The 23,488-nt window shown below is 34.9% G+C and overlaps 1 protein-coding gene across 1 annotated transcript in view; it reads left to right on the forward strand.

Moving 5' to 3' along the window:
• LOC134743392 (disks large homolog 2-like) overlaps positions 1-23,488 on the forward strand; it is a 49,960-nt gene that overhangs the window by 23,513 nt on the left and 2,959 nt on the right. Inside the window, exons 4-7 of the mRNA XM_063676783.1 lie at positions 5,615-5,695; positions 9,585-9,785; positions 13,241-13,379; positions 14,366-14,435. Of these exons, the coding sequence (XP_063532853.1) occupies positions 5,615-5,695; positions 9,585-9,785; positions 13,241-13,379; positions 14,366-14,435 (491 nt within the window). The remainder of the gene's footprint in view (positions 1-5,614; positions 5,696-9,584; positions 9,786-13,240; positions 13,380-14,365; positions 14,436-23,488) is intronic.

A 23,488-nucleotide genomic window follows, 5' to 3' on the forward strand; every position in this document is an offset into this window, starting at 1 on the left:
CGTCCACAGTTTCCTTCGGCGAAGATCAGTTCCATAATAACATTGTGGCATAGTTCAAGCGTTCTGGCATAGAGTTCACAAAACAGATTTCTGATTTCGTCGTAACGAAGTATTGTTATTACCAATGACTTTTTATTAATAATAGACGAGTGACGTTTATAGTTGACAAAACCAAAATGCAGGTAATATTTAGTAGATGATTGTGACAATCTTGACACATTGGCGTAAGCCGTACGACTTACTCAATATAGGTTGCGGAACCTATATTTGATGGCTCACGATCGAGCGCCTGGTGCCATATCTACCTCCCTTTACATACATCCATGGTTATTACCATACGTTATTTTTAAATATTATAAACGCTTCTATATTAAAGTGAACTGAATTATTATTCAATTCAACTGAATTATTATTTAATTACATGATTGTTATTATTGCCAGAATGAGTAGTCAATGTCAGACTCAGATGACATTTATTACTTAACTTTAGCTGTCAACACAAGAGAGCCCAAAGGGTCGGTAACGGGCCTAACGGGTTTGTGATGTATCCTTTCTAGGCTGCGGTTTCTGCTTACCATCAGGCGGGCCGTATACCTATATACCTAATTAACATACATATTTGCAAGAGTTGCTGCATAAAACTAAATAGATAATTTATAAAATATTGATATTTGAAGCTCGTCATATAAAACTTTGGTCTATAGGTATTTATTTAATCTTTATTGCACAAAAGAAAATACAATCGTACAAAAGGCGGACTTAATGCTATGAGGCATTCTCTACCAGTCAACCTTCGGGCAAAGCAGATAATTTGTAGGCGGTGCAACATAGTGATTACATACATAGTGGTATAAGAATTGATTTCAGGTTCAGTATTAAATTCAGGCAATCCATGGATCTTTGTTTACGTGAAAAATCTAAAACTTGTTTATGTTTTGCACATTTGAAAAGAACTGACAGGGTTGCTGATCCACTTTGTTTCTCTCTCACCAAAGTCTAGTCACGTATGTTGCGACCGCAATGCTGTGACCCAATTTGCATGAAATTCTTTTCAAATATCTACTCTTACTTGATTAAACTTAGTATAGTGCAATCTTCCGTAACTACCAATATTGGCTACTTGCATATTTGTGCTGCACAGCGTTGAAAGTCATTGGGGATATGTGAAATAATAATACACGTTTATTCCATGAGGTATTTATTACTTTTTATTTATTCGTTTTGAAACTATAAAACATACAAATTATAAATGTCTAATGCAGAGGCGCAAAGAAAGAAAACATACTGGAGAAACGTTAAACAGCCCGAAAGACCAGTAATACTTGTATAGTACATACAGTTATTAGCATCAAAACTATTAAAATAAGCGTATCAGACTTTGCTCTGATAGCTTAACAAAAAGAGATGTCTCTGTATATAGAACAATTCAATTGAACGCGAATTGTGGAAAAATATGTCTATTTAGAAAAGTATTCGAGGGTGGCAAATACTTTTGGCGCGTTGTTTCATTCGGTACCAATAATGCTGATTGAACTTTATTTATACGCTCGTGATATGATATAGAGCGACAAGTTTCGTGTTAAGGCCAAGAACCTGGGAGCAGCGTTTGAGAAGTCACACGTCTTACCTAACTTATAATTAAAAAAACCGGAGAAGTGCGAGTCGGACTCGCCCACCGAGGGTTCCCTACTTTTTAGTATTTGTTGTTATAGCGGCAACAGAAATACATCATCTGTGATCATTTCAACTGTGTAGCTATCACGGTTTATTAGATACAGCCTGGTAACAGACAGACAGACGCACAGTGGAATCTTAGTAATAGGGTCCCATTTTTACCCTTTGGGTACGGAACCCTAAAAAGTAGTAAAACAAACTAGGTACAATACAACTACATATATTGAAAATTTAACAAATGTATCTTGCTGACTTAAAAACATTTTCTGAGGCGCGTTGATTTTGTCTTTACTATACAGAGATTTAGTGTTGGACAATTAATATTACGAGTACAGTCTTCTTTAAATCTTTATACTTATTAAAAATACGATATCATAATTTGGTCAGTGAAGCATATATCACTCACCTAAATGAGCAAAAAGTTATAAAAATACAAGTTGTATAATGTACGAATATTATTTGACATAGCTCACAAACATGCTTACAAACTTAAACCTAAATAAGAACTCTTTCTGTCTTATTTACCAAGTATTTTACTGTAGCAAAGCAAAAGGTTGTATCTTATTTAATAGTAAAATAATCTGTTATCAGATAATGAGCGCATTTATTCCGTTGGTTTTGCAGTTTACAACACGGCAATATTATTTTGACAAATAAAATCAATTTGTTCCCAGAGAGAGCTTGATACATTTCTGCCAAATGCTGTAATCAATCATTTACCCTTCCATGAGACTTGCACATAACCAATACAAATATATACTCACGTCTACAAAAGGACATCCTGCAGGCAAAGGCGAAATAATAAATACAATATCAAGTAAAGTGGCAATATAATACAATGCCTTCCTCCCGTGTAGCCATATAAGAGGTTAATAACTTTGTTGTTGGAACGAAGGACAAACATGGTCGTTAGAAGGTTAATCGAAGTATAAGAATTGGTTGAGCAAGGACACATATTGATATTTACTTAACTTTTTTTACGGGAAGTAGAGCATACAACGTTACACGAGGGAAATATGTAATGGTCTAAGAGCCGGGTAATACGGAATAAGAATAGTAGATTGTGTCACAAGGGAGCAAAATGACATATTTACGGCGAGGGCGTACAATTGAATCCTAAACGAAGCGAAGGATTCTATAATAGAATCCCGAGAGTTAAGTAGCGAGGGATTCTAAAGTAGAATCCTGAGCGTAGTGAGGGATTCAAGTGTGTTACGCCCAAGATGGAAATAATTTTGCTACCATGTGACACATATTACTTTTCACATCACCTATGAGGTAATTATAATGTTTAAAAATATTATTTCAGCTAAAAATATAATGCGCAAAAAAATGTAAAAATAGTGTCCTAGAACAGAAAAGTGTTACTTTGATCCCTTCTATTATATGAAAAGCTCTCTATTATATCACGATTGTATAAAATACTATTTCACATCACCAATTCCAAAAAGGGCTTTTTCTTCCCTGCTAGAAGGGATCAAAGTAACACTTTTCTGTTCTAGGACACTATTTTTAAATTTTTTTGCGCATTATATTTTTTAGCTTTATATCACTATTGTATACAATACTTTTTCTACGAGACAAAAAAAATAACACTTTCAACTAGTAGAATTATATAGGTAAACAAACCAAAAGTATACAACTAAGATACGCGAGCTGCCGCAGCCCGCGATACCTTCATACTCGTACGTGCCCCGGCCGCCGGGCCCGGCACCCCCGGCGGGTTGGTCAACGACACCTCCTCGTAACTCATGAGGCCCTGGTACTTGCTTCTTGCTAAATTCAATTTTAAAACAGTTTTTTGTCGATTTTGGCCACCGTAGCCTATGGAGACTAACAAACAACGCTAAGCGGTTTTCGTAGGGTATGGATGTTGATATATAAAGGGTGTCACATGCGTGTTTCTGACTTACGAAGCAATTGTTTCTACTACAACATAAAATAAAATGTTTTTGTTGGCCAACCAATCACAAAGCAGATGCGACGCAGCAGCGTGTTTAAGTTAAGTAGGCTAATTTGCATTGAATCGAGTCTCCTTAAACAAGAAATATTTTATCGAAATGTATGAAGTTCTATTTTCAAATTTTTTATAATTGACTATACCGTATCGATAAAATTCCTTTGCTTGATTCGGAAGTGCCATAGACTATCCAACGTTGAAAAGAGTAAGGTTGTAGTGTTGCATATGAAGTTGTAATACACAGATTATACTCGACGAGTAGAAAAAAATTATTTGCGGAACAACCATACCTCTCTTTAGTTAGTAAGGACTACCTTTCGTTATTAGTTTTTTTTTAAATACTGGTTATTAAGTGACAGCTTCATGTACCTCAAAGTTCAAGTAAAAGTTCAGCAAAGAGCTCTGAGCTTGCTTTGACTGGCTGGCTAGAGTGGAATCGCAAGAGCGGAACCTAATACTTTGCTCCAGGTTGGAAATGTAAAATGTCATAACGTTGGAGGCTTGCTAAACGGATTACCGGGATCTGGCTACAGTGGTTACTGCAGACTCACCCCTGGACAACCTCACAATCACTCCAACGTGTTTCCTTATTGTCGCACTGTGCGAGTGTGCGTTGTGGGGCCCACTCAATGAGTTGGCGAGTCACCACCTGCCTTTCATATTAATTATGAATTAATCAATCTCAGAATTATTCTAAGATTGATTGTCAAGGCAGGTATCCACTATTGTCCTCTCAGAGCCCATAATCCAGTCCGTCAAACGTATATTAATCAATAGCCTTTTTATTACCTCACACCTTGGTGCAAATACTAGTGTAATGCAAAAAGTGCTGCACTGCAGTAGTCTTTTTCTACTCGTCGACTGTAATGATTGAATTAATATTTCGTATACCAAACTATAATTGGGTACTTTTTATGTATGGGCTAACAACTCAACTTTAATATTCATTTCGAAACGGTTTAGTCAACTATAATGAATTTGACCCATCAAGTGGCGCCGCGGTCCAGTGAAAAAGACACCAACGCGCGACTATTCATGAATAATACCTATTTATATAATTATGCACGCGTTGATGTATTTTGTACTACTGATATACTTACCTAATTTTCTCGTACTCAACTGAAAAGCTCTCTATTATATCACGATTGTATAAAATACTATTTCACCTGGCGAGGACCACCTTCGCTACACACTGCTACATACTATGTAGCCCACATGGCTGAAAGATAAAAATATATAGAACAGTCCGCAATATTGAACTTAATGGTGGCAGGAAAATGAAATCAGAAACTTTTGACATGTCTAACTTTTTTATCGCCTAGTTAAAAACACGTAGTTAGGAAACATACTCGTACTCTGCAAACTTTTCTTTTATATTAGGTGAATTATGGTAGTTATAAAATTTGATATCCATTGTAATATTAGAAATTCTTTTCTTTTTTATGTGATTTTGAACTATGAAACTATCATCGCCAACTGCGTGTTTTAAAGTTCTCAGCTACAACGGACTTTACTTTTGGAAAGCTTACAAAATTCCTCTACAGATAAATGTGACACATTTTAAAATTTAACATTGTATTTCTAAGAAGTTATTACTTACAGCTAGATACAATGGTAATGCTTTGAGACAAAAACAGAATACACTTTGTTTAATTCAAAGTTACTATTATAATGCATAATAACTCTCTATCTATTATTGTGAACAATAAGAGAAAAGCCCTTTAAATAAATTATTTCTGCAGATTTGTTATAAAGAGACTGTCGAATTAGCTTTATTCTACATGAGTGTTATAAAGAGACAGTCGAATTAGATATATTCTAAATGAGAGTGAGTTATATTCATTTTAAGTAAACCGTAATTTTTGCTAGCGAAACAAAAAGCTGGGACAGAAACGATCATTTAGTTGCAAATTTTGTGCACAAAATCTTAATTTTTAAGTTTTTGGTATGAATTAGCTTAATTTTTCGCTTATGTTGCAGGTTAATGACGTTTCGGTGGAGAATGCCCCTCATTCTGTAGCCGTTGACGCTCTACAAATGGCTGGAAATGTTGTAAGATTAGTAAGTGGACCCTTTCATTGTTTATTTTCAGTTTTTTATTTCACCTCCTTAATCTTATTTTATTTATATAAGCACTGGTGGCCTAGAGTTAAGGGCATGCGACTTTCAATCCGGAGGTCGCGGGTTCAGACCCCGGCTCGTAACAATGAGTTTTTCGGAACTTATGTACGAAATATCAGTTGATATTTACCAGTCGCTCTATGGTGAAAGAAAACATCGTGAGGAAACCGGACTAATTCCGATAAGGCCTGGTTAACCCTCTGATTTGGACGACCAGATGGCAGTCGCTTTCGTAAAAACTAGTACTTACGCCAATTCTTGGGATTAGTTGCCAAGCGGACCCCAGGCTCCCAAGAGCCGTGACAAAATGCCGGGACAACGCGAGGAAGATGACGAATCTAATTTTATTTATCTTATAATTATTAGGGACATTATTTTTCTACTATGATATGATTATTAGGGTTCTAAATTGAGTTTCGGGTCAGAATTTACATTGGCGCTATAAATGATCTCTGAAATTAGGTAGTCTAAAGATTACATTCGAATTGCGATTACAACAGCGTTAGGCACTAGTTTGTGTAAGTTTATTATTATGAGCAAAGAGGATATACCTATATAATAGGATAGAGCGGTACTTACTGTCATAGTAGATTTTGTAGCCACAGTAAATTTAGTGCCATCTATCGACACACCATTAAAAAAATAAATATATCAAAAATGTATTTATATATGGATAAATAATTTTTTTATTTGCAATATTTGCATTAACTATTTTTATATTATTTTGACCCATGTTTTTTCACTGATATGCGTTAAAAATGTTAAACAACAAACGAAACCGTCAACGCCATCTTTACGAGAGTAGGCCAACAAAGGTAGTGGCGCCATCTGATCGAAAATCAAATTTTCTTGATTTTTGAGGTACGTTTTATCCTTAGACTGTATCCATCTATTACGGAGTTATATCTATCTTTGTTACGAGCATCTTGTTTAATATTGTTAACGCATCCCACCATTCGCAGATATCTTTACATCACAGTCTGTTGCACAAATATGTCTTAGATTGCATAACTGTAACAGGTCACCGGGTATCCCAAACCCTGCAAGTCATGCATAATTTATAGCTCCCAATTGTGTGAAAGCATGTACAAGCAACCAGGTTCCGATATCGAATAATTTATGACCTAGCACCTTTAATCAAAACGGGGAGGTCTGAATACGAAATTAAAACAACTCCAAAAAAACCTGTTACCTATAGTTTTTTTCAAACAGCTTGGCTACAGTGACAGATGTTATCGAATGGGGTGTACCGGAAGTAAAGAGACAAATTTATTTTCAAAATATGAAATTTAAGGTAAACATTAAAAGTAATGATTTTGGTTGAAAGTAGTCACGAAGTTAATTAAGTTGTTAGATTGATACTGAATTAGCTTCTACGACAACTTTTTTTTTTTCTTAGATTTTTAGCGGCCAGTCACACTACGGCTGTTCAGGATTTTGCAGTCACTCCTTTTGCCATATAAAGTATTTCCTAAAAAAATGGCTTTTCGTACAATTTTTTGGTCCTAAGTCACATATACACGGTGTTACTTGAGCCACTGAAAACCTCAGACACCCCAACAGTTTTTATTTATTTTGAACTCATCTTGAGTATTTATTTTTTAATCCGATAAATATTTAAAAAAAAATTAGTTGTGTAGTTTTCTCAACAATTCTATTCGACTGGTAATTCTACACAAGATGCTTCGTCGGTTTAGTGACATCAAACAATTGCTAGTTACCATCGAAAACACTGTTGACAGACCATTTGCATACCTTACTGCAACGAGATAAGGTTTATAGTTAACGGTATCTCTACTGAGCTCGTTCACTTACCTGTACTAACAATGGCATTCTGTTAAACAAAAGCCATTATTTCTTTTCTGTGAGCTCGTGGCCTTTGTGCCTTAGGCTCACACGCAATGGCCACGCGCTCAGGCACAAAGACCACGCGCTCATACAAAAGAAATAATGGCTTTTGTTTAACAGAATGCCATTGTTAGTACGTAAGTGAACGAGCTCAGTAGAGATAAGTTAACTATACCAATGGCCAGTTAAGGGTGTTGCTCATTGACAAATAACGTGTCAAATGCTAGTTATTGATATTGTTGCATTACAAACCTGTAGAATGGGCATGTAAAAATAATAAAAGATAATAAAAAAATTACCCCCATTAAAACATAGCGCGATCGATTCTCCGATGGATTCTGAACAAACTGTTTTTAGGTTTTCAGTGGGTCATGAAACACCGTGTATACGACTGAATGGAAGTTAATGAATGGTTGTACGGAAATGTTTCCTTCATAAGCATCATTGGGATTCGCCGGAACATAGGTTCAATCGTCAATAAATCGTTGAGTATTTTTTTCAGTTAAATTTTATGAACTAATTGGTTACCTCTTTGGGCATGTTCCTCTTGGTCATTTACATATCTAGAAGCAGGTTGTTGCACATGTGGTTTTGAACCTATATCGTTCTTTTTTCATTCTGGCGACAGACGACTTTGATACATTTAATGTATCCGCTGCCACTCTGACGAACGTTAAAGGAGTCTTATCAAAAATAGATTTAACTCTGGTAATATTTTGAGGTACCGTGATTGTCCTATTTCTAACCGGAATCTTCTTTAAACTAATCTCACCAGTTTCTTCAAAAAGTCTTATTATTTTATATATACTAGTTTGTCTAGCTTTTCCTTGAAAGTGTTTTAGTATATCCTTATGAAACTCGTAAAATAAAGGCAATTTTGAATAATCCTATTAGCAAGTGCTTCATTTTCTGATCATTAATGTTGAAAAACTAATATGCAATAACGAAATTCCCGCTTTAAATGACAGATAACGATATCGTAGATGCAACGACACCAAAACTTTTCTTTTGTTTTAATAATACTTTCAGCCAGTAAGACTTTGAAAGCTGTCTCTTTACTTTTGGCACAGCCTTTAAATACAATTTTGCGAGATTTTGCATTTTGATACTCAAGCTGTTTAAACATTACTATAGTAAGTAATATGTATATTAGATATTTTATTCTATAAATATTATGCTTCAAAATACATACTTATTTTCATTATGCTGGATACGTCTGTCTTCGATAAAAATGTTTCTAAATCGTACTTGTATTTCTTTGCTGATCTCGGCGAGAGTTAATATTTTGAAGGTTACACGGAAAGAACATGTCTAGTCACTTTTTTCGGAAAATTATATTTTCATTTCAAAATGTAGAGCTCTTAATGAACTATTAGTTATATCTTTTGCTACCACTGTATAATATATGTAACACAACTTTTTTTTAGTTAAAAAAGACCTGGTCACGGAATTACCATACATTTTGACATGGATTCAAATTTTAAAACCGCGATTACTCAAAATGTTACTAAAGTGACTAGACATGTAATGTTCCTTCCGTGTACCCTTCATTTATTTAGGTACTAATTTATTTAAATAGATTCACTCAACTTCCTTAAGTTGGTAATTATGTTACCTTCCAAAAGCAACTAACCTAACCTAACCTAACCCAACAACAACAAAGTCAGTACATAATTATACATAAACGTTAACAACGTTAAATATTGAGTACCTCTTCCATTCTCTAGTTAGGTAGTATTAGGATAACATTAATCTCCAATATGGTCGGTCTCCGATGTGGTCATTTAAAGAGATAAGTATATATGTAGGTACATGATTGATTTTCATCCTCATTCTTCTCAATTTGGATGGCCGTTGTAGCAATTTGTCTCCACTTCATCTGATGGCAACATTCCAAATACACACTTAGATTCTGTTATCTATCAGCGGTTTGTGTAGATAAGTAGCTTACTTTATTCTGACATTTACTTATCATCAACAGCGGGTTCGTCGAGCCCGGCGCCCGCGAGTGATCACACTGTGGCGAGGGGCGCGGGGCTTAGGTCTCGGCATCGCAGGCGGAGCGGACGACGCAGCGGGCGGCGCAGGCGTTTTCGTGTCGCACATCGCGGTCGGCGGCGCGGCGCACCACGACGGCAGACTGAGGCTAGGTGATAAGATATTGGCTGTAAGGGATGAAGATGTAAGTATTTATAGGCCTTCCGATAAATTCAGATGACTGATTAGAAATTAGAGTGGTGGGATTGAGGCTGCTAGCGAATGATTTGTATTAGCCTCAAAAATGGTATCAAGTATAAATCTGATGATTTGATTTCATCAGACCTTCTACTAGATAACCCAACAACAACTTGCGCAACAACCTCATCAACCATCTGAGTTAAGAGAAGGCTTAGAAAAATAATTCGTTTAAAATAACTTTATTCAACATCATCATCGCGAGCCATGAGTCATGGGTGTATTTATATATGTATATCGTTGTCTGAGTCTAAGTACAGTCGAAGGCAAAAATATCGATCCAGACAAATGGCTCAAAAATATGTGAACACGACTTTATTGTCTAAGGTGTAGGAGCGTACACATATTTTTGAAACTTTGGGAATGTATATATATTTACGCTCTTGACTGTACCCACAACACAATACAAGCCTTCTTGAGCTTACTGTGGAGCTTAGTCCATGTGTGTAAGAATGTCCATTAATATATTTTGTTTAACATAATATATATTATTACAGATTACATACCTCAAAACATAATAAAATAGTACAGTGCATTCCTGAAAAATTAAGAAAAAACCTACTACCTAGCGGCAAAAAATCTATCGTACTGCTATTTATTACAGGCAATTATTTGAACGTTCGTTAAATTAGACTTTATCAATAAATCAAATAATTTATTTTCAAGCAACTAACTACATACGTATACGTACAGTCGCCATCAGATATATCGGAGCGGCCAAGGTGCTCACAAATATCTGAACACGCCTCTATTGTCAAGGCGCTAGGTGCGTGTTCAGATATTTTTGAACACCTCGGCCGCTCCGATATATCTGATGGCGACTGGACCTTACAAACTAACATATTATACAAAAATAAAAATCTTAAATACTATAAATCCTTTTTTAATACAGTTGCTCAAAAAGTGCTACTTTACGAAGCTGTTTAGGTTTAGTTTTCAGATTTTTTGAATTTAATTTTTATTTTGCCATTAGACATTTATGACGCACAAAAAGTACTGTTACACGATATAAAGTAAATATTTATTTGTTATTATATAAATAAAACGTTACTTATATAAAGCGATATTTCATTAAAAACTTTTTTATTATTTGGCTGAATGGAACTATCATTGCCACGTTCGCTGCCGTTAACAGAAAAAAAACCGGCCAAGTGCGAGTCGGACTCGCCCACCGAGGGTTCCGTACTTTTTAGTATTTGTTGTTATAGCGGCAACAGAAATACATCATCTGTGAAAATTTCAATTGTCTAGCTATAACGGTTTGTGAGATACAGCCTGGTGACAGACAGACGGACAGACGGACAGCGGAGTCTTAGTAATAGGGTCCCGTTTTCACCCTTTGGGTACGGAACCCTAACAATGAAAAAATATAACCGGCGCCCGCTATTTTCACTTAATATTTAGTTGCATGAAAATAATTAACTTAAATTGCAACTGTAAGTGTTTTTGTATGAAATGAGTTAATGTGGTTAATTTTGGAAATGTAAATCAACGCTGAACGTATGTAGTTTATAGGGCTGAATAATATACAATATCATTCCAGTTCAAGGGAAAATTCGTCACTATTAGTGTAATTAGTCATGTAACCAATATTTGTTTTATTATGATTTTTTTCGCAAATGTTTTAAATAACGTCGTTCAATGTACGCGTGAGTGTTATTATTTACTTGTCCCGTGCGTGTCTTTGGTGACCCCTCCCCCCCTCCTTGTCACACTTGATCACATTTGGCAAACCCGGGAGGGACGTCACATTTTTTCAATGAAATCGGCAAATCGAATTAAGTAGGCATTATTAATATTTTATCAAAATATTTTTGACAAAATAACTATTAGCCTATTAGTAATTTTATAACCCAAATAGATTAGAAAAGAAAATAAAAATGATTAAAAACGATTATCGTTCCAAAAACTTGTTATTTAACTGTACAGCGAATAAAATAATTTAAATAAGTTAAAGTGACGTCACAAAGTTTGTGACTCCCCCTCCCCCTTGTCACAACATGTCACATTTTCTTGACCCCCCTACCCCCTTAAACGTGTGATATAATTAATGGATGACCCCTTTTATTTATTTGCCTACGGCTCATTTGCCTACTCTTTCATTGAAATGTACTATTTCGTGACGCAGTGTATCATGTAAACAATTATTGTATCATCATCACCATGATATTATACAGGGTGTCCCAGAAGTACCACGTCACCGGAGGTAGGTTAACTCAAGAGGAACCTAACTAGCCTAACATGACCCCAGTAAAAGTTACACGGTTTTCGAGTTCGTACCGGAAAAAAAATTAGAATTTGCCGCTTTGTTTTAACATTTCTAGTACGTCAGCATCGATAACTTGGAAACAATGTGAAATGAATATTTTCGTCCCACTACATGTGGCACGTGGGCAGCCACGTTAGGCCAATGCGGATTGGGGACTTTACACACACAATTAATGTATGTTATATTATAAATTAATGAACTTCTTATGTTAAACCACAAAAGTGAATCTTACCAACAATAAAATCTAGATGGATCAATTTTCCACCCTAGTAAGCCTTTGTTTTGAAAATTACATGGCAACATTACGTTACAATTTAATACCCACTGGGGCAACCGCGAAAACGCGGGTAAATAATAAATTTTAAAAATGAATCCTAGTTTGATAAAATTTTCGTTTTCATACGCCCCGACATTGTAAATTTCATCGTAATCTTAATCGCTTTTGCGAAATTGTTAAAAAATTTATGCAATAGTATCTGAAAAAATATGATAGATTATTTGCCGCTACTATATAAAAAAAAAAACATTATTTATATTACTTATTAGACTTACCTATATGTCAATGGGCATATATGCATATACCTACCTACGGTGACCTACATAAAAAGTTTATTTGATACTAATTAGGTGTTTGCAAGAAATTTTTATACAAAAGAAATAAGTACTGTCAAAAAGTCAATATATAAAATGTAGGTATTCTATCTATATTGTTTAATTTCGCTGGTTACGGAGAAAGGAGGAAAACGTGTCCTGCGAGAGGCACATGCCCCGAAAGAGACCTCTGTATGTGTCTAAACTGTGACATGAAGCTTCTTTAAGTATTTTGCATAGAATTTAGACATTTATTATTTTTAAACATGTTTATTACACTTACTTAATATTCTTAAGTGAGTAACTAAATAAATCAGCACGACAAAATCTATAATAATGTAATAAAAATATTAGCATAATTTGTTAAGCCGTGGCAACATTTATTCAATTGCCACTTTATTACCCTAAAGAAAGAAAGGAAAAGGCATGGCACGTTTTTTGGAGGCGAGAGCGCGGTCTACCTCAAAATGTTATATTTATGGGTATTTTTATTGTCTAGTGTGTCAACAAAATTTATAACTGTGTATAATGAATTTGTCCAGGGTATAGAAACGTCACTAATAGGGGCGACCCATGCGCAAGCTGTGACAGCCCTGCGGAGCACAGGCGAACAGGTGTCGCTGGTCGTCCTGCCCGCTGGATCCTTTCCGCCCGTTGCCAGAACAGCTCCGCTTTATTCTAGTAAGCGCACCCTTTTTTAACAAGCAAAATTTTATATGTAGCCTTGAAGCATATCCTAAATTTATAATACACTTAAGAGCAATAGAAATAAATGTACTTTTATTAACATTCTATACAGGCAGCAGAGGGGGTGAACGGAACACGGCGTAAATTTGAATATATCATTTTACATAAGATAGCGTATTGAAAATATTGAATGGCCTATTTGCAAAAATGTCGCAGAAAGTGAACAAAATTAGTTTTTTAGATCAAATTTGGATTTTTTCGCTCTTGTTTTTTTCCGTGGTAAAGTATACAAAGCAAGTTAACATATTTAGTTAGATTTCTTTGGACAATTTAAGAAAATTTACTGTTTTTTTACAAACAAGGTACTTGCGCTCCCTTTACCTAACTAAGTACCTATAACACATACTTAAAACATATAAAAACCGGCCAAGTGCGAGTCGGACTCGCGCACGAAGGGTTCCGTACCATCAAGGAAAAAACAGCAAAAAAATCACGTTTGTTGTATGGGGGCCCCATTTTAATATTTATATCATTCTGTTTTTAGTATTTGTTGTTATAACGGCAACAGAAATACATCATCTGTGAAAATTTCAACTGTCTAGCTATCACGGTTCATGAGATACAGCCTGGTGACAGACGGACAGACAGACGGACAGACGGACAGCGGAGTCTTAGTAATAGGGTCCCGTTTTCACCCTTTGGGTACGGAACCCTAAAAAGTACTGAAACAGTACATACAAAATATAATATATTATGCTGCGTATCCACGCTGCTAGATGTTATCTAAACTGCGCTGCTCAAAGTTCCGGTATGACCTTGAATAATACGGGTTACACTTGTTCGTACTGATAAGTGTCACATAATTTCAGCATAATTTACGGAAAACAAATATAACATCAAGCAGTTGATCCTTCATTTTAAAATAATGAGCATGCAGACACTAACGGAATAAGGAATTTAATCTTCATTTGTCCGCACAGCTAAAACTCAAGCCACGTCGTGTTCCACGCTTCATGAACTTTTGGAAGAGGAGCCGAGTGAAATCCCGAGGTACTAGCCCGCTTTTGTTTCTGTGCACGTTACATTTCGCCAGAATAAAAGTCATTTGACGTACCTTGACTTGAGGCGTGAAATTGGCGTAAATTACCGTTAACCGTAATATTACCGTAATATTACTTTAAACCGTCATAATGCTTAAAATAATCAAAATATTTTATGTCAGACTTTATTTTAGTATGAAATTATTTGTGTGATTAAGTGACAATCGACGGATGCTAACATAATTTTATACAGTAAAGAGACTGTCTAAGATTTTAGAACAGGGGTCACGGCAGTACCCCGCCAAGTCGAGCAAAACAAAGAGGCACGGCCGTACCATCCTTTTCTCAAAGCCATTCAGGCCATTTTCGACGTCCTGGTAAGTCTTTCGTCGTTCTGGCTAAAGCCAAAACCCTGAATTTTCAGTGACATAAAGGGCATTATATGGTTTAAATATATTCCCAAGAACATTCAATGTGAACTTGTAGTTTAAGAATTATTGCACGTCAGGGTTCCTTAGTTTTGTCACTGACACACTCGAATAAGAAGTGAGTAAGTGAGTACTCACTCACTCACGATCGTCATAATTCTAAGGTACTTCTAGCAGACCCACAAGCTTCAAATTTTAAACATAAATAGTTTTTAGCTTACCAAGCCATAAAAAACCTAAAAATATTGTAATATCAGTCACGTTTTAAAGATTTAAGAACTGCATAAGTCATTTCGTAGCCCTATATAAATATATGCTACAAAGTTACTTTTGCAGTTCCTACAAATAGTAGGTCAAGTAAACGTCTAAGATGTACGACCACCATGATGACCACCAGATGTGGTGGCGAAAGACTCAACCTAGAACATGACCACGACCACTCTGCCAAGAGTGCACGACTAATAAAGACAAAAAAAAAGATGTACGATGTGAGTATGAAGACATGTACCTATATACTATGAGTATGGTATGGCTATGAGTATGGTAAGGATATGAATATGGTATAGGTATGAGTGCGAGTATGGTGTGGGATGGGTACTTGGGTTTGGGTATGAGTATTATAATTATTGTATGAATACAAGTATAGTTTGGTATGACCATGAGTATCGTATAGGTATGACTGGTATGAGTACGAGTATAGTGTGGGATGGGTATAAGTATGAGCTTTGCGAATAGTGGTAGCTGATGTACAATACAAGTAGTACCCGAAAGAAGGACTACCTACAAAAAGAGATGAGAGCTCATCAAAAACATTAGGTAGGTACATGTAAAAAAATGCAAGTTTCGCAACGCAATTCTTTTACTACAAAAAAGTTTTGAGATGTAATGTGGAACCAAATCGGATATATTAAATTAAATTAAATTATCATTTATTTCAGGCCTAATACACCCATATGTGTTAGTAACTTACATAGCTAATAAAAATAATGTTAGTGCAATTACTAAACAAATTAACATGCAAATTAACTAATGACTAGGAGCTAACTTAGGGCTAGGACACAACCGGATGAGCCTTATAATTTAACACAACACAACAAATTATCATTATTTATGACTAGAAAATGCAACAAATAATTAAAACTCAACACAATACAATTCAATTTAAATAATTAAATTAAAAGTTCAATAAATTCAGAAAATTCAATTATAATTAAAATTACAAGTATTGCGATATATAGGTATTCACATTTGTTAAATTTTTTAAATTAAAAACAATGAATATTCAATAAATTATTTTAGTCAGTGCCAGGGGATGTTAAAACAGTATCAATATTAGATATTATTTTTTTAATACATATAATGACTCGGTAATCGCACATAATGCTTTACTTGTATCGTACTCGTAAATATGTGTAATTCTCAAACTAAATGTGATTAGCGCTAGCGTTAATTAGGTTCAACTAGAATTATTTTAAATAGGTGACGATGATCCCTATGTAATATGCAGCCGTGCGTTAGCCAAGTCATTATACGTATTAAAATTTAAGGTATCTAATATTGATACGGTTTTATATAACATCCCCTGGCACCGAGTAAAATAACCGACTTGGTTTCACGTTACATCTCAAAATTTTTATCTAGTAGAAGAATTGCGTTGCGAGACTTGGATCTTTTTACATGTACCTAATGTTTTTGATGGGATTAGATATTACTTGAATACATAATGTACCTACATATTATTTACTATAAGACAGATAAATGTTGATTTATTGATAGATGAATGTCATAAATACTGGACCAAACCACCAATTTTTTATTTGATTATACATATTTTCATTTATCACAGGGGTCTCCAAACTTTTGGACCCGAGGGCGACGACCAGACCTCTGCTGCCTTTTGGCGGGCCGTTGTTTGGATAAACCGCTGCTGATCGATCGCATCAATATGAGATTCATACTAAAAAATTGTAGCATACTCACAAGTCAATGTACTGATCATACCATTTCTACTATTGTTTCACTGTATAGTATACGCTAACGTGTTGCCAGTGTTACCACCGTCGCTTGGCACTAAGTCAAAAACTATAAAACGTTAACTCGCAACCCCTTTTTGGCAAGAACGTATCGCGTATGCCTGGTGTTACAACAAACGCGATTAAATTTACAGAAAATGCTTAAGCTAGATATATAAAAGCTGATTTGTTTTAGTAGGAGGCACTTACGATATGATTTGTTTTTATGCTTTATAAAATAGAATCTGTTCCAAATCCCATACTGCGAAATAAAAAAGATCACGACCTAACTTTGAAATATTTAGATCTAGTTTACAACTTTTAATAATCAGAGGAAGTCTCTTTCTTAAGTAGAGCTGAAAGAAGGCTTTTATAAGGAATTGTGTATTCTAAATTATTATGCGAGGCATGTGAAATGTTTTCATTCGATTCCCATAAAATGCCATGCAAACAACAAACCCGTTTACAATCCCTTTTTGAAATCGTAAGAACATTTTATTTAATACAAAAATTGAACTGCTAAAAGTGAGTTATGGTCACATGTCATTTAAGGGTATTTTTTCTGCAGACAAAGAGCGTCGCTCGCTGGATACATGCAAAGCGTTTTATCCTGATTAAAGGAACTTTTGTGCGGGCCAAGAAAAAAATATCCGCAATAAAGTTCAGTGCAGTTTCAAGCTCGTGTCAAGTCGTGTCTAGTGGCAATGTACAAGAAAGTGGCGCTTATAGATTAGAACTTTTATTAAGTGATTCCTAAACTGAGCAGTCTCGATTTCAAGTCTAAATTAATTTCAAATCTTGCTTTCAAGTATGAAAGTACAATATATCATAAAAACAAACTTTCTGTTTGTCATTAACTTGAAAATAACAGTAAAAAGCGAATATTTAGTATCATTCGGCTCGAAATAAATTATAATTGTGTTGTATGCATGTAGAGCGATTAAGACTTCCCGACTTCCGGTACCTTGGGTCATTGATCCAGGGCGACGGACGCATAGACCGTGACGTGAAAAATAGAATAAATGCGGGATGGATGAAATGGCGACAGGTCTCTGGAACAACTTGCGATCCACGAATGCCTCTTAAACTTAAGGGGAAAATTTACAGGACGATCGTGAGACCTGTTGTAATGTATGGATCAGAATGCTGGGCGATGAAAGTAACGGATGAAAGAAGAGTGCACGCAGCGGAAATGAGAATGTTGAGATGGATGTGTGGAGTGACGAGAAAGGATCGGATTAAAAATGAGTATATTAGGGGAAGTTTGAAAGTAGCACCAGTAACGGAGAAGATAAGAAGTAGTAGGTTAGCGTGGTATGGGCATGTGATGAGGAGGGATGAATGCCATATAGGCAAAAGAATGTTAGGGATGAATGTTGATGGACGGAGAGCGTATGGTAGACCCAAAAAGCGATGGATGGATTGTGTGAAAGAGGATATGAGAAAGAAAGGAGTGAGTGCTGAGGTGACGAAAGATAGAGGAGAATGGAAGAGAAAAACATGTTGTGCCGACCCCACATAACGTGGGATAAGGGCAGGAAGAAGAGAAGAGAAGAGAGAGCGATTAAGACTTCGGTCGAAATGTACCTATTATATGATTTCGTTATTCATCCCTTGATTACATATTGTCTTAGAAGAACATATTTTTATTATTATTCCACTATCCCGAAAGTATTCCCCTATTCCACAGTAATCCATAATAATATGGACACAGTTAAATAAGATCTATTTACAACTGGCCGTAGTTTTTTTATTTACCACGTCGGTGGCAAACAAGCATACGACCCGCCTGATGGTAAGAAATCACTATAGGCGGTGGCGGTAGGCTATGGATAAAAATGTGTGAAATAATATGTATTTTTCAAAAAATATTGGCGTTTTTAAAATCCAAGTATCTTTTTTGGCTCTGTATTCTACGCTAAATTCACGCATCACGAATACGCATCACGAATATTTGTATATGTCCCATTTCTACGCTAAAATCAAGACAAGTAGGTAACTAAAAAGAGATACCTACTTGTAATTCATATGGAAATATAGATGACTGAGATACATGGTTTTACCGTAGATGTTAGCAACTAAAACCTAATTAATTACAATTGGTTCAACGAGTATATCCTAACATAATCTGTAATATATAAAGTAGGTACCTTTTTTAAGTTTGTTTACATTGAGTAGGCGTTCATTGAGCAGTAGTTTATTGTAATCGTGTCACAGTGAAAAGTAAGTTGTGCAAGAAATAATTATTTAAAAAAAAATTTATCGTACTAAATTTGTCAACAAAAATGTATAAAAGACGCTGGAATGCATCCGATACACGGCAACGGGCAAATCGAATATTGCCTAGGGTTTGGAGAAAGAAAACGGATGGTAATTTAAAACTAATTATACAGTTGAACTAAATCTACAAATTAGTTTATTACAATCGAAAAAGGAGTATCTCCTAAAACAATCTGCGATTTAGGTTAGACATTAGCTACATAGTTATACAGTAGGTGCCTTGTTTATAGGCATACATAGAAAACGAGTTTAGGTTACTTAACAATATTCGTGTCAAAGGCTAACGAAGAGTCTGTGAGTTTTATAAAGAAAAAGTGTTGGTAAAACAATACAATTTATCTGTATTGAATAATGAAAACCCATTACCTTTATTACATATTGTATTTTCATCTATATTAAAGGTTACATATTAAGCAAAGTTTTAGATCAATACGGCAATATAAAAAGTGGGTAATACCGAGTGGAAACATTTAATTACATTATTACTTTGTTACAAGTAAAGTGAATTTAAATGTGCTAATAATAACATGATTTTATTTAGAACTACGAACACTCTTATATAATTTAGCCTAGACGGTATTGACCCTGCCTACAAAGCAAGAGGCCCCAGGTTGCAATCCCGATAATTATGGGCAATTATTTGTGTGTTCATCACGAATATTTGTACCTGAGTTATGGATGTTATCTATGTACCTAAGTACGAGTATGTGTTTATCTATACAAGTTTGTTTGTTTGTATCGTCGCCTAATAGGTACCCAGAGAACAAGCATTGCTAAATTGGGGACTAGGTCGACCGATGTGAGATTTTTATGGACTCACAGCTCACCACGCACCAGCCTCATTCCTTTTAAAAGGAAAGTTCGGAAGCAGAATCCTGCACCACCCATCCAGGAGGACTTAAAACGGATTTGATGATGAAAAACGTGTTAGAAGGTCCGAGGATGGCAGTTTTTTTTTAGGAAAAGGAATTTAATACAAAAGATACTATATTTTTTTCAAGTGTATTTTGTCTTACAGGGATTTTTATAAATAACAGTTATGAAAGAAAAAATATTTTTTTCGGTTAGCTTCCATTTGATACCATTTCCTTCAGGGTGGCATGAAAATTGGAAAAAGTTATTGAGCGGGGAACCAAATATGTAAAGTACTTAAGAAGCTAAAGTGCTTGCTATTTCAAAGCTAAGCACAAAATACTTGAATTTGTGTAGAATGCTTCTGAGATTTTCGGGCAGTAATCTACACACAAAACTATTTTTGCCTGTACAAAGTTTAATTTACAAGAATACCAAAAAATAACCCTTAATTTAATTTCATAAACAAATGTTACATTTATACCTAACAAAATTGACGAATTACGTTTTTTGCTCTCCTCAATAATTTGACAAAACCGAGATACTTGTTTTCCGCTTAAGGCAGCCGAGGTATATCTAAAGCCCTGGCAACTACATTTTACCCAAAATGTAACTTCTATCAGCAACCAAATTAAAGTATGAAAATATACAGGGATCGGGGTGCTAAAATTAAAGTTTTAATGGCATACTCGTATATTTAGTTTGGGCACTATTTCTAAATTTGAAAGGACGTCTATCGCGCTTTAAATTACAAGTTAATTTAGTCGTTGAATTACGTGCCGTGAATGCTTATTTTATATCGTGATAATTCATTCATCTTCCTTGCGTTTTCCCGGCACTTTTGCCACGACTCATGGGAGCCTGGGGTCCGCTTGGCAACTAATTCCAGGAATTGCCGTGGGCACTAGTTTTTACGAAAGCGACTGCCATCTGACCTTCCAACATTCCAACCCAGAGGGTACTGGGCCTTATTGGGATTAGTCCGGTTTTCTCGCGATGTTTTCCTTCACCGAAAAGCGACTGGTCAAACATCAAACATTTATTCAGCAAATAGGCCACAGGGGCAATTTTACATGTCAATTTTTACAAACAATAAAATAAACCCAAAATTACAAAAAACAATTACATAAATATAAATGTCAAATTACACAAAAAAAAACTAAGTAATAAAAAATATACAAACAACAGAAGTACTAAAATTGTTTAGAGATGTAAAAGTCTCTAGGTGTAGGAGTAGGTAAATATAAAACTATATTTCGTACATAAGTTCCAAAAAACTCATTGGTACGAGCCGGTACGATATAATCGGTTGATTAAGATTAATTAATATATTTTTATGTCCTGAAGCCATTTCCGTTAGTAGAAAAAAGAGGCAAATTCAAAAAATGTAGGCGCAAAAGGTTATCGTCCTATAGAAAATTATAATTTCACAGAGAGAGAAAATTTTACACTCGCTCACAGTCTTTTCGTAAGCCAAAAGAAGTGCCTTCAAATAATTGTAAACGTGAGCAAACGAGCTGGATGCAAAGAACTCTTTATTAAAGAAAATATGCTCACCCTCCCCTGTCTCTACATATTAGAAACTGCCATTTCTGTTAGAAAACATATTACCTTGTACGAACATGTTAAAAGTGCCCGAAGATAGGATAAATTATTGTTGCCAGCAAAACCAAATCTACAAATGTTTAGAAATAGCCCTCATTATAGATCTGTGATAATTTATAACCAATTACCAAAAACCGTAACTAATGAACAAAAAACGCAATCATTTATTAACAAACTGAAATCAATTTTAATACGAAAGGCATATTATACAGTCGAGGAATTTTTATCAGATAATGCAATAGATTAATTATCAGTCCAAAGAATTAATTATTTTTATTTCATATTATTATTTATTATTGTTGGGCTTTTATGATGAATTAAATATACAATTATAAAATGAGTAATAATGCAATATGAATGACATTTAACCAAAGTTTTGTTTATTATCATAATTTATTTAGCAATTTCCTAGTTCAATAATGTATTATTTGTAAATAGTTCAGTACCTAGGTAATCCTATACTATCCTAGGTACCTAGGTAGGGGGGAAGGCCCCCTCTGACGTGGTGGACGAGTATGGCCAAACTATTGGAAAAAGCCCAACTACCCAACCCGACAACTCAAGACAGATCGTCTTGGCGCCGAAGGATAAGGAGAGCCGACCCCACCTAATGTGGGATAAGGCAAAGGAAAAGAAGAAGAGTTCAGTACCTAGGTATTAAGATTGTTGCAGTGCCCTAACGGGGTATCATGTACCTACTTCAAAATGTTTTGTACCATCCTCTGTAATGAACATGATCGCAATAAAGATATATGAATATGAATTTGACAAAGTTGTTTGACAGACTATAAAATAAAATAAATACAGTAATGAATTTTCGTACAACTTCCCGTCCGCTTAATTTTGTCCATTATGCGGAACTTTCCGTTCTATTTAAGACACCGTTTCCGTTTATGGAAGGTGAACATTTCCGAGCATATTGGAGAAAAAAAGACTGCAAATTCCGTACAAATTTAGTACTAACTAGCGACCCGTCCCGGCTTCGCACAGGTTACACAAAACCTTAACAAATTATACATCTAAATAAACGTTCATTAAGAATCACTCTATTCATAGGTGAAAACCGCATGAAAATCCGTTTAGTAGTTTTTTAGGTTATAGTGAACATACATAGGGTGAGTGAGACCTCCATCCAGTGAATGAACAGTTAAGCAATTTTCCAATTTTGAAAAATCATTTCTCAGCATTCATTAATAATTAGAATAATTAATTGCAATTTAAGCAATCCTCATTTAATAAACAAGAAGGTAATTTCTGCGATTTTTTATTACTTTCATAGTTTTTGTGTTATAGAAGAATTTATCAAAAAATACCCAAACCCCTAATATGAACATAAAAACTAGTGGATGAACACCACAAAACCCAGTGAATGAACATTATTTATATCTTTTTAATCAGCAATAAAAAATATCTTTTTCTCCCATCCATATTGATTTAAAATAGATTAGAATGTAATAAAATGATGGTTATTCACCAATAACAAAAAAACATGTTACATATTAATAAGAACAAGAAAATCAATCTTTAAAAGAAGAAACAACGTGAATCTGTTGATGAAAAATGGTCAGGCTCAGCAAATAATGCTTAAAATAATAAACTTGTCATTGCATTATTTGTTGTTACATTGTTCATACATAGGATTAGTAGAAATCTAATAAATGAACAAGCCAAATTTTTAGTCTATTGTACTATTCATACATAGGCATGTAAAATCTAGTAAATTGAGTACAGAAATTTGGTTTGTTCCAATAATACTGTCTTAATTAATCTGAATTGTTTTTTTTATGCAGAATCACAAAAAAACGAGCTTAATACCATTACATTCACATTTAAAAATAGAAAAAAAAATCTAGACGACACCAGTAATTGAACACACCGTTCATGAT

Source organism: Cydia strobilella, chromosome 8, assembly GCF_947568885.1.
Source record: "Cydia strobilella chromosome 8, ilCydStro3.1, whole genome shotgun sequence".
Taxonomy (NCBI): Eukaryota; Metazoa; Arthropoda; class Insecta; order Lepidoptera; family Tortricidae; genus Cydia; species Cydia strobilella.